The following is a 12,747-nucleotide window of genomic DNA, read 5'->3' as shown; positions in this document are numbered from 1 at the left end:
TAGGCTACCTGTACATACATACATAAATACAAACATTAACAATTTTTTACCCCTATTTTTTAGATTTATTTGATTGATTTATTTTGATTAGAGTTATGTGTGTGCATCTAAAGGTGTGTGTGAGAGTGTGTTTCCTGGGTAGGGTCTGTGCTGGATTATGAGCTTAAATCATCCATTTACCTCTGTCTGTTGACCTACTCTGAGAGGGGGAAAACCAATTAGTCTGATGAGATTCTTCAAATGCGTTTTTGCTCTCCAGAAGCGATGTGCTTCTTATCCACATAAATGCATCATTTTCAATCTCTTATCTGATGACCAGAAACGCTACAAAATATAGAACATTTCTGCAAACTCCTACTTTCATCCATGCATCTTCATTCCAAACATCTTCATGAAACCGGCTCAAGTGTTCCTATACACGTGCTTAACTTGATCTTCACACAAATCCACCAATGCTGTAATTCCAGTGAAAGCTCAACAGAGCATAATGGCAATGTGCCCTTGTTCAGACAACTGTTGAGCAAACACAGAGACAAACACAAACAGGGCTTTGCATGGCTCAAAATGTGTAATGTATCCTTCCCATTCAACAACACAACCTCAAGTTACTCATATCTGAAGTCAATCAACCCTTTTTAAAATAAGCAACTAAAAACAAAAAAGTTTGCCCTCTTAAGTAGCATCAGTTTAGAAATATCTCCAAACATAACTAACAATTTAATAGGAGCTGTATTTTTCTGGCACAAAACAATGATCTTTTAAAGTATGAACCTCAAATAGAGCGAAAGCTTTATATAACATTAAATTGAAACAGTAAACAGATACATTAACACTAAAAATGAAGAGAACAAAACACAATATTAAAGGAGTCCTATTATGCTCTTTTACAAAGTCTTGATTTTGTTTTGGGGGTGTACTAGAACATGCTCTCATGATTGGTGGTTCAAAAAAAATTGTTCACATAATTTACATTATTACAATAGCTTTCTCCCCAGCCAGACACAAACGCCTTGATTAGTTCTGGGTTTGATGAAGGGCCGCCTTCCGAAAAACAAAATGTGTTGTGATTGGTTAGCTGTCCCAGTGCGTTGTGATTGGTGAACAGCTTACACAGCGTTTCAGTCAAGTATACCGCTACAATATGGCGGACGGCTTACAGCGGCCCATAGAAACAGTCACTAAAGAGGCATCTATATCTATGGTTTCAGTACTGTCCCGCCCCGGATATTGCAAGACATATTAAAGTGGTAACGCTATTGTTATTTTTTTTGGCTAAATCACGTTTTAGTTGGGATGTCAACAACAGCTTAAAAATAACTGCATTTACTATGTACAGATAAGTGTAAAGGTGATGTGTATTATGTTTATTGTTCTTTAATTCTAACAATATAACATGAATTCCAGTGAAACTGTTACACAGTTGAATTTATTTATACCATAGTCCCACAGATTTACACTATTTGTGGCGACATATATGCAAATTCATTCTCTGCCAGCAGCAGAGAGCGAGGTTTTCCCGGTAACGCTGTACACAAAGCAGCGTTCATCTCACAAACGCTGCTTTATCAGATATTATATGCAAAATTAAATGAAAATGACATCCAAAATTTTCTGAAAACAGTCGGTTTCCATCAGAAATACAGTGATAAAAACACTTGCACCAATTTTCGATTTTGAAACGTGCAGTGTTCAAACAAGCATTCTCCCCACCTGCCAACCATTAGAGTTTCAGTAGGCGGGATTTATTTTTGTGATGTCACAAATACAGGAAAACAGCTTTGTAGTCCAAACGAGCCGTTCGTTGTAGTTCTTGAAAAGGGAACGTTTTTTTTTTTAAACGAAATATCTCCCTTTGGAGTGGACTTTGAGATTTGTAATGTAGATCTTTTATGCCCAAACATACTCACTACACACCGTCTAAAATTCAAAAAGTGAAAAAGCATAATAGGACCCCTTTAATGATTTACAGTGCTGATTACAAATTGGTTACTGGTTACAAATTACACAAAAATTGCAGTTAGTCACATAATCTGGATTACACAATAGATAATGTAGTTTGACTACTTTTTGATTACTTTTGATCGAACTCATTCATCACAGACTTGAATGGGGTTATTGTGTAACATTAAAATAAAAAATAAAAAATAATATAGTCCACTCTTTGATATCAACATGATGAAATGCATTAAATATTATCAGAGCAGGGGTTCCCAAACTGTATAAAAGTGGTAGGTTCATTTAGAAAGGAAAATCTAAAAAGAAAAAAAAAAAAGAATAGGGGTTAATCTATAAATGATGGATATTTACTGTCATTGCGTGAAACATAAGTAATCATGCAGTCCAAAAAAGTAAGTAATCTGATTATGAACATTTTAAAATTATATATATTCTAATTACAAGTTTTAGAGGAGAACCTCTGGATTTTTTGATATACCTTGAAAACTGGTGACTCCAGTAAGAGAGTAAGGGCTCAGAGAGTTATATCCAAGAACGTTTTAATAAGTTGGGTCCATAAATACAAGTCATGTGGGTGAGCAATGGCGTTGCATAGATGTATACAAGTACAAAGTATTGGCGTTTAGGTGTTTGTCTATGTGTGGTCTGAAATAGAGGAAAATGTGGAAATTAGATATAAAGAATATTTCAGTCTTTCTATTAACAGATGTTAAACATTCACATTCTGAGCATAAACAGATAAACAATCATCAATGGTCTGAAATTCACTTACAAATTCACAATTCTGATAGTGTACCATCTCAAGTTATCTTTAAACGACTAACAGATCCAGATTTATATGTTAAATTAACAAACGCACTATTGCACGTGTCTCTGAAACTAGCATGTTAGCTTCCCAACATAGATTAACGAATATCATAATATTTTGCAGATATACGCTTACAAGATTAATATAATATTATTAACATGCATGTTTCTGCTAGAGAATGCAAAATAAACGTACTTTTCTGCATGAACGCACACTGATTTAAAGTTCGGTTGCTCACCGTGACCCAGCGTGTGCGGTGTATAAAGCGCAGTGTCTTAAAGCGAAAGGAAATAGGTATCAGTAAGATGAAAGATATGCAATATTTAGTGGTTAAATATGAAGGTGCAACTAAAGGGAAAGTACTTCATTTTTGGAATCTAATCTGAGTTACTATATGATATGAATAGCTTTAGTTTAGTGATGAGATCTTGTTTTTGGAAAAGTTGAAAATGTAAAGTAGTAGTATTGCCAAGCCACATATAGCTGCCTACTCATCAAAATGTACTATGCTGATTGACATCAAACTTAAGATCACTGTAAATGAAGCTCTAGTTGATGTTGAACTAGAACTTAGAGTAAAACAGAGCTTCCCATGAAGGGATTGTTTGTGTCTGTGGATTTTACACATTTGCCATTAGGAAAAAAAAAAAAAACATCTACCCATTAACTGCTCTCTGAAGTTGAAAATCCAAATGTCAAATTTGCATACCAAACTCAATGAAAAAATAATTTTCTGAACCAGTATTTTTCTGTTTTTTTCCCAGTATAAATATCTAAATATGCTTACAACATGATAAATGTACTTGAAAGGCAATTTCTTTTTATAAAAAATAAGACTTGCTTTCTGTGGATCTTGATTTTCTTGTTATTAGATATAATCCATGCATAAAGAAAATAATCTAATTTTAAGCCATTTCGGAGTAAATATAAACACTGAGAAGTTATGAATGTAGACTATCATCAAAAGGCTGAAAAATACCAAGTCTTCAGACTTAATAATGTTTCATTAAATATAATGTTGATACTAGCTATTATAAGAAAATATTTTTATTTTAAAAAGGTTGGTTATCAGGTACAGCCGCATGTAAATAATATGCAAATTGAGTGAATAACATCTTGCCACTTCTGAGGGTGCTGGGAGGTTTGAGTTCACTGAGAGTATCAAAGTAAATGTGGGTCGACAGTATTAAAGTGAACCGACAACAGAGCTGAGAAAGAAACAGGTCAAATTGAACTGCAGTCCTTAGGATTAATCTGTCAAATTAATAGTAAAAGATCCAGCTGCCGATTCTTGTTTTAACTACATTTAACACAGCGTTTCAAAGACAGTCAATTCTGGTTTGTTGAACAACAGAAGTGACTATTGAGATACACAATCGGTGATCAGAAGAGCCTGTGTTTCGTTCTGACTCACGTCTATTTAAATGACAAAGAAAGGAAGAAAAATGAAAACATATATGACTCATGTTGTCCTTGATGTTCATGTGTTCTTTAAAAGATGAATTTACTCTTTGTGTCTGGGGACGTGATGCAATTACAGACAGCACTCTTTGCCTCTGACCTCTACTGTAACTGCCTCATTAGGAGATCTCATGAGCAGTGGGACATGCCATTCGTTATCATCGCCATGGTAACAAACCCTGACTGCTCATGACAGGCAGTCGTGTGTCATTCATCAAAAACTCGCTGTCAACTCATGGCACTTCAAATCAAGGGCACAATATCAAATGCTTAATGTCAGCAGAAAGCACTGCCCATGAATATACTGCACTTTATTAGAGACATCGGAGACACAAAGTGTTTAATTTTGATTGCTTGAACATAATAAAACATGTAAACATGTATATAATAATACATAGCCATGCCCCAAACTTTGGTGCAAAAATGGTAAACCTCACAAACAAATTTATAGAAAATAAATGATGCGCATATTATATTTAATTTGACATCCTGAGCTCATCAATCAACATTTTATTACTGTTAAAATAAAGAAGTGGCCCTTTCACTGTTTCTCAAGAAAAAAAAAAAAACTGTATTTATTTTTCATGCCAAATTTTGCACTTTTTTACTGTTCCTGTTTACAAACAAACTAAAAGACTGTAAAAAACACAATGCCATAATTAAATAGGCCTATATGTAAATACGAAATTTTAAATTTCCTCCTGTGGCAATCTATTCACCAATGATTCAGTCTCAATTGCCATTAATAAAAGCGGTTTGATGTTCTGTTTGGTCCTAAAGTCCTTTTTCTAAAGTGTGTGCTCATACCGGAAACTGTGGAGCCCATGCAGTCAGTCTACTGGAGTCTGGACCATCAACACAGGGATGCTGGGGATGCTCATAGAGCGCCTGCCTCCAACAATCTGACCTACAGCAACCACCGCTTTACAAGCCTGCCAGCTCAATGTCCCTTATCACCATCAAACCACACAGCAATCTGAGAAATTAAAGGGTTATTTTGGAGATCAGAGAGGATGGACCATAATTCAATCCCATTTTCTGTTATGCACTGGCCAGCATCACGGGAAAACATGGCATGAATGACTAAACTGAAACGTGCTTGAGGCTGAAAAAAGCATAATGGCAAGCCTGGTCTAGAAGTTCTACAGAAGAAAATATTATAGTCTTCTGCCATTAAGTTCCATATAAAACAGACAAAAGGACATTTACATAATCATTTAATGTTTTAAGGCGAATTTAAGGCGTAACTGAACAAACAAATATACAAAGTTTAGCAATCAAGTTCACTATCAACAAGCCTCAAATTGATTTTGTGTCACATCTGTTATAAATAATTCATTTTAACAAGACAAGAAGGCTTAAAACAGAAGCTATTGGCAGCTATTATTTTAACAGGTTGTGTCTCTTTAAAGAGAGAGACAGACTAATGAAAAGACAACCGCTATATTAATACTCTACCACTACATAATTACTACTCCAGTAAAAATTTTATAAAAAATTAAAACGATCAATTCAAAATAAATTTTCACTTCATTACAACACTATCTGTTGGTTTAATAACATTGGGCTGAACAAATGCACGACCCGAGTTTGTGTGTGACATTTTTTGCATATTTCGGGAAATGTTCGCATTATAAATTGATATTATAACTTATTCCTGTAATTGTATCAAACGTGACAAATGTTTTAAAGTGACAGAAACCAAATAACCATAAAACATCACAGAGCTCAAAGTCGTTTCAAATACTCACTGACGGCCTGTTTGTGCTGTTGTTTTCCCTCCAAACAAATCCATGTCACTTCCTGTAGGGGGATGACGTTAGGAAACTGGCTTGTTTTTAAAAGGGATTTTACAAAATGCTAACAGGATGGAGAGATATTGAGAAATAGGGAAAAGCCTACAAAATTGAGAAATATTTAAAAGAAAACATGTTTTGTTTTAAACGTCTAATTAAGAGGGGGGAAAAAACACCTGGATTTATTTTGGTTTTATTAAACACCTGGATATATTTATTAAATGGTTTTGTTTTTTTAAATAAATGTAGTGCAATTTTTAAAAAAATCAAAACTATTGTGATAAAATACAATGGCATATACAATGGCAACATGAAAATGTACAACTAGAAGGAATAATACACATCTGTGCAACATTTCCAATAAAGTTTGGACTGTGTTATTATATGTCTAGCTATACGAAATAACTAGTAAAAATGAGTCAATCATGATTCCCAAATAACATCAGAGAAACAGAACAGATTCAAGATGTTTTTTTTTTGAGGACACTTGTCTCTTCTTGCTCAACACTTAAAATAGTCCCTGTCTTGTTCTGACTTGACCTACATGACTCTTCTTTTAGGTGTGTGTAATATTTAGTTCAACTACAAAAACTTATTGTAATCTGTATAATCTCAGATATCTTCTGGACACATTGTGAAAATGAAGAATCAGGAAACAAATTTAACCTAAATATTGTCACTTGAAGTCTTTGTTTTTAAAATTTTTGTATTATTTTTGTATTGTAATAATGTCTTTTAAATATAAAATACATTTTTACAATACTTTTTGCACTAAAAACAGAACCTTCATGTCATTTTTCAAAACTCTAGACACATAATTCACAACCAATGATCAAAATGCACATTTTTCAAAACAAGTATTGCATTTCAAAATACAACTCGCACATTACATCTGAATTGAGTGTTTTTTTTGTATTTTGTTGCAATGATCTAACCATCAATTGATACAACTGCTCAAAGTGCTATGTAACTGTTGCATTACTCTTATGGAAAATTATGAACAACATTACAAAAGTGAAGCAACTGAGGACTGAGTATGTTCAGGTATGATCAGTTTCAAGATGCCTTTTGTTGGGAGAAAAGAAATCTCCAAAATTCCATATCGCTGTTATCAGTATTTGTTTTTCCTACAGTCTATTTAGAGGCTGATAGAGCTGGAAGCTGATGAAAACCATTCATATTTTTGTATGAGGCAGGCCATGACATGGATGAAAGGTTGAGAGCCCAGCGGTTGAGAGGGGCCCAGAATAATGTTCGCTGGGGGCCTAACCACCCCACACCGAATGTGATTTTGAGGGGACCCATAGCAAAATCAGTGCAATGGGCCCAGAATTCCTAGCGACGGCACTGAGAGCAATCATGGTTTCAGGCCCATCCACAGTTTATCACCTTGTATTTAACCCATATTCCTATTTCTTTACTGTAACCCGACTGAGGAGTTTTTCTCCACATGTAGGTGGAAGGTTCACAATAGACCTCACCAACAAGTCCCTCTTCTCCAAGCCAAAGATGATATGTGCAATGATATCAAAGGAGACTGATGTCAGGCCTGTATTTGCCATACTAGAAGATTTTTTCCAAGATGTTTAACTAATGAAAACATCCATTATGATGTGGATGAGAACCTGTGGCCAAACCCACAAGACAGGGTTGATAAAAACATAGAAGTGCAGTGAGGGACACTCCAGGTTACATTTTACTGTAGGCCTAAAGTAGTTTTTTCCTATCTTTTTTTTTTTTTCTTATTTAAAGTTTTTTTTAAAAACCTGTTGTGTTGATTATTTCATCAATAATTAAAAAATTTTGTTTAATCACTCCAGTGTCTGTACTTTTCTCAATGATTTATGAATGTGTAGAACCATAATGAAAGCTGCATCATGTGTTTTGAACAACTATATTTAATGATTGTACTGACAACTAAACAAGTGAAACTATGGGTATCTTGTGTGTGGGTGATCTAAAGTAATACTCCTATGATATTTCATAATAAATTAGTATTTTGAACCAATGCTTCTGCAAATGCAAGGCTTCTTTAAAGATATGAACGCAATATGCAAAGTTTTGAACATTGGGTGTTACAAATAATGACTGTTTTGAGTTTTGTGTCTAGAGTTTTGAAAAATTACATCAAGGTTCTATTATTAGTGCAAAAATGATTGTAGAAAACTGTAATAATAATTATTTAATATTATATATACGTGTGTGTGTGTGTGTGTGAGTGTGTGTGTGTGTGTGTGTATGTATATATATATATATATATATATATATAACACCTGGTATTCCCAGTGTTATGGGGAGCAAATGTATATATGTATTTCTAAAGTATTTCTTGTATGTGTGTGTGTGTGTCATTCTGCCAAATCAATAAATGTACAGTAATACCACTAAATTTTGACCTTGTGGGTACAATTTTATTTTATTTTTTTCCTTTTTGTCCCCATGAGGAAAAAATCTTATAAATCAAATAGAAGGTTTTGTGTGATGGGGTAGGTTTAGGCATAGGATTATGGTAAGGGAGTAGAAAATACAGTTTGTACAGTATAAAAACCATTATGCCTATGTACCCAAAACACGTGTGTTATTGCAAAACGTGTTTTATGGGGACATTCCATTGGCTTTTTTAAAATGTATTCCCATCTACACCTCACAGAACATTTCTTCTCAGGTTTTCACTGTATGATAACCAGCACAACTCTCTCTCTCTCTCTCTCTCTCTCTCTCTCTCTCTCTCTCTCTCTCCCCCTCTCTCTCTCTCTATCTCTCTCTCCCTCTCCCTCTCCCCCTCTCTCTCCCTCTTTTTCTCCCTCTCTCTGTCTTATCTGGTTGCTTCAGGTGTCCTTCCAGTGTTGAAATACGAGGGTGTGGTTATAGGAAGGTAATTAGCAAACAAAATCACTGTTCCTGTTTTATTTGAGCACAAGTATTGCCATCAGCCACATATAACTGCTGATACAGGTAAGAAGATTCAATGACAATTGAACCAAACTCTTATTTTGTTGTGTGTTATTATGAAGGTCAGTGATTCGAGCTAGATGTTTCACGTCAGTGATAGTAGTGATGAAATGCTTTCTGTTCTTTCTTCTGGTTTATGGCTATCAAGGAACCACTTCTTTTGTCTGTATAATTGCTAGGGTATTTGTGATGGTTTTGCACTGAGATTATGGGCGGAAACATACTAAAACTATTTTGTTTCCAGGAGGTGGAGGGAGGTGGGTAGGAGGGTCATTTAAGCTAACAAATATTCAGCCATAAACTTAAAGGAAAGATGGCTTGATTTTATTATTTGTTTGAAAGGGTTATGATTTCTTTTGCAATCCAGATCCAGTTTGACAGAATTTTCCCAGCAGCGTGTACAGGCTTAACACAGCAGATTTTGCCCAAAGGCGTTCCAATAAAACTCTGTTGTGTGCTAATGAATCTTTAAGTTTTGCTACTACATAGCTTAAGGTTACTTGATCAGGTAGAACGTCAGTTAGGGTTTAAAGAAAAACAGTATGACTTTGACAAAACTTATCCATGTGATTATATAAATTGACTAATGGTGGGGATTTCGTGTAAACATACCAGATGACCCAGATTACATTCTATGTGCTGTTGGTGATGACTAATTTCAAGACATTCCTGTTTTGAGTACATACAATTACATATGAAAACAAACGCTGACATGAAGATACTGGCATTGAAATTTCTGACAGATTTCTGGCAAAGATTAGATAGATAGATAGATAGATAGATAGATAGATAGATAGATAGATAGATAGATAGATAGATAGATAGATAGATAGATATTAAAGTTACATATCTAAATGGTTAATATAAGTAGATTTTAAAAGGGTACTGCCCCAGTGACAGCTTTTGTACCTTTTTTTCTGAGAGTGTAAATAGATATAGATGGATTGATAGTTTCTCATATTGATGTATACTGTAACATCACTAGATGGCGTACTCCACACAAACACTGGCTGCAGGCTGCTTTGGGAAAATCTACAAGGAGAAGTATGGAGAAACATGGGCTGCTCTGAAGAGAGTTCCTATAGGAGTCATCAGCAGACAACAGCTGGAGAGAGAATGCAAAGTATATCAGTATGTATATTTAATATTTCTTAATGTTTAACTATTTTAACTGAGGTTAAATTATAACCATGAAGCACACTTTTTTAACACCAGTAATGCTCGGCATACAAACGTGGTGAAGCTTCTTGGTGAACCTTGGATAAAAGACTCCAAGTGGAACATTCCTTTGGAGTTCATCTTTGGGGAGGATCTTGAGATGACCATCTTCAAAGTACAGCTTTCTAAAATACAGGTAAAGATGTCTACCACAGCTCAAAAATTTAAAATCTGTCATCCTGTACTTATCCTTCTCTCAAACCTGTATGATTTATTTCTTTAGTGAAACAGATTGAGAAGTTTAGCAGAATGTCCTGATTTGGTGCTTTTTTTCCATATAATATAATACTAATATATTGTTTTATTACTGTATTCATATTTTAAAATTGAAGATTGTCAACAATGCCTTCTTGTCTTCTTCAGCTGACTCCAGCAGTGAAAGCCACAATCATCACTGGCATGTGTGAAGGTTTGCTCTATCTGCACAGTAAAGACATCGTCCACCAAGACCTCAAACCTGATAACATCATGGTGAGACAGACACGGCACAAATGTTCCTCAGTGGGCCAAGAATCGAAAATGTGCTTTTATTTTACTGTTCAGAGGTATCAACTTTGTCTTGGATGTTGCTCCAAAAGTTCCTTTGAAGAATTCAACGAGGACTGCTTGAGCTCTTTTTGAAATCTGTGTCTTTTGATGACAGACTTTGAGATTATATGTCTTAATTGTCTAGGTGTTGTAGTAGAAGAAATACTAAAGAAATGTTTTTTCCCTATGTGTGGTCAGCGTGAGCAATGAAACTTACTTTTCTCATCCTATTTCAGGTAGAGCATCAAACCCATCGTGCTGTGATCATTGATCTAGGACTGGCTAAATTCTTCAGAAACGGACTCACCTCTGCAGTAAACTTGGGCAATGAAGCATATTCAGCTCCAGAGATCCTGCAGAATAATGGCGTTCGTGACAAACGCTCAGACGTTTGGGCCATGGGTAAAATCATAGCTGAACTCTGCGCCAGGATCAGGTTACCAACCCAATTTGTGTCTCCTGTCAAGATTCGTGAAACTCTAAAAGAGCATCCATACTGTAATCCAGTGTCCAAGATGGTGGAACCCAATCCCATTTATAGAATTTCTATGGCTGGAGTCATCACAGACATCAGGAGAGCTGCTGCATCTCCACCAGCAGACATTAGACCAAAAGACATCACAAGAGACATTACAGTAGCACATGGAAATGACATAAGGCCAAGTCAAAAGAGGTGTCCACCAGGACCTCCTGTTCCTAAAGTGGAGGCAAATAAACCTCCTATGTTATATTGTCGGCAGGATCCACCTCAGCAGAGAGAGCTGGGAAAGGCAATGGTACAGGTTAGAGGAGAGGCCTTAAACAAGCAGCTGTCTCTCATGTCATTTCCTTGCCCTCTCCCAGAAACCGGAAAAGTGACTCAGGAACGCTACATTGAGGAAAAAGGAGCTCTAGAATATAAAGAGATCATCACGAAGGGAGGGAGAATCGTTAAGTATGAGAAAGTGCAAATAACCAAAGATTCTTAAAATAACACTTGGGAATAGACTTGTGTTCTGAAAAACATTGGTGAGCACTTTCATTTTACGCAGGTGAAATGCTTTCTTTTTTTTTTTCTGGAAATCTATTATTGTGAAATTGGTTTTAGGTTTTTTGTCATTGCTGATATCCTGTTTATATTCATCCAACATGAATTTGGTCTCATTTGATGTAAAGTATAAACCATTAAAATGTCAAAAACACTAATGTGTTTATCTGCTTTTTCTGTCCTCAATAATGTGTAGTATATCACACACTGAAATGTGTTAAAATTAATTTGCACTTTATTAAATAATAGCCATCCGGCATCCAAAAGAGGCATACACATACACAGATAAATGTTGCTCTGGGCTAATATTTTGGCTCCCTCTGGTGGACTGGAAGAGTGGAGACCTCAAATGTCATCATGCATTTGCTTCATTATTTCTGATAGTACATTTATCTTTGAAGTGTGTATTTCAGTGTATTTCCCCCAATTCATGTTGTTTTCACACAATATGCAGTCAATTACCATGTTTCTAAAATGCTTACATTTTCTTTTCATACAAGCTTACCCAAAACCAAAATCATGGATCTTTTAGTCATATTTACAAATGCTTAAACACAGCATGTCAGAAATGAAGACCTAATGTTCCAAACCTTAAATATACTATAAAGCTTCTACTTCTGCAACAACAGCAGCTCAAAAGTATTGAAAAAAATATCTCTGTATAAAATATTGTAACAACTGATGAGCATTTTTAAGTAACAGATCACTGAAATGGTTGATTCCAGCTGATTCCAGTCTCAGCTGGAGGAATAGTGAGATGTTGAAGCTCTTTCCGTTACATCAACAACACAAGAGTAAAAAAACACCTCTTTGAATTGGTTTTGTGGATGCAGAATAACACCAAAAATCAGAGAGAGAAAAACATAATGGCTGGGAGAGGGAGAGGAATAGTTGTAGGAGGTTGAGGAGTTGTTGGATCAGAAAAAGGGAGAAGAGGTAGGGGAGAGGAGTGAGAATGTGCATTTTTATATTTGTTTGTTTGTCACGATTCTGATAATGTC

General features: G+C 35.3%; 1 protein-coding gene across 1 annotated transcript; it reads left to right on the top strand.

Moving 5' to 3' along the window:
• The first annotated feature begins 8,692 nt into the window (after nt 1-8,692).
• Nucleotides 8,693-11,893, top strand: LOC306887067 (uncharacterized protein). Its single transcript, XM_079444545.1, has 5 exons — nt 8,693-8,976; nt 9,959-10,104; nt 10,189-10,327; nt 10,555-10,662; nt 10,956-11,893. Exons 2-5 carry the CDS (start codon nt 9,959-9,961, stop codon nt 11,685-11,687), a joined length of 1,125 nt encoding a protein of 374 aa, XP_079300671.1. The 5' UTR covers nt 8,693-8,976; the 3' UTR covers nt 11,688-11,893.
• The last annotated feature ends 854 nt before the right edge of the window (nt 11,894-12,747 follow it).

The sequence above is a fragment of the Barbus barbus genome (assembly GCF_936440315.1).
Source record: "Barbus barbus genome assembly, chromosome: 21".
NCBI classification, from domain to species: domain Eukaryota; kingdom Metazoa; phylum Chordata; class Actinopteri; order Cypriniformes; family Cyprinidae; genus Barbus; species Barbus barbus.
The sequence above is the reverse complement of the archived record's forward strand: the minus strand, read 5'-3'. Positions and strand labels throughout refer to the sequence as shown.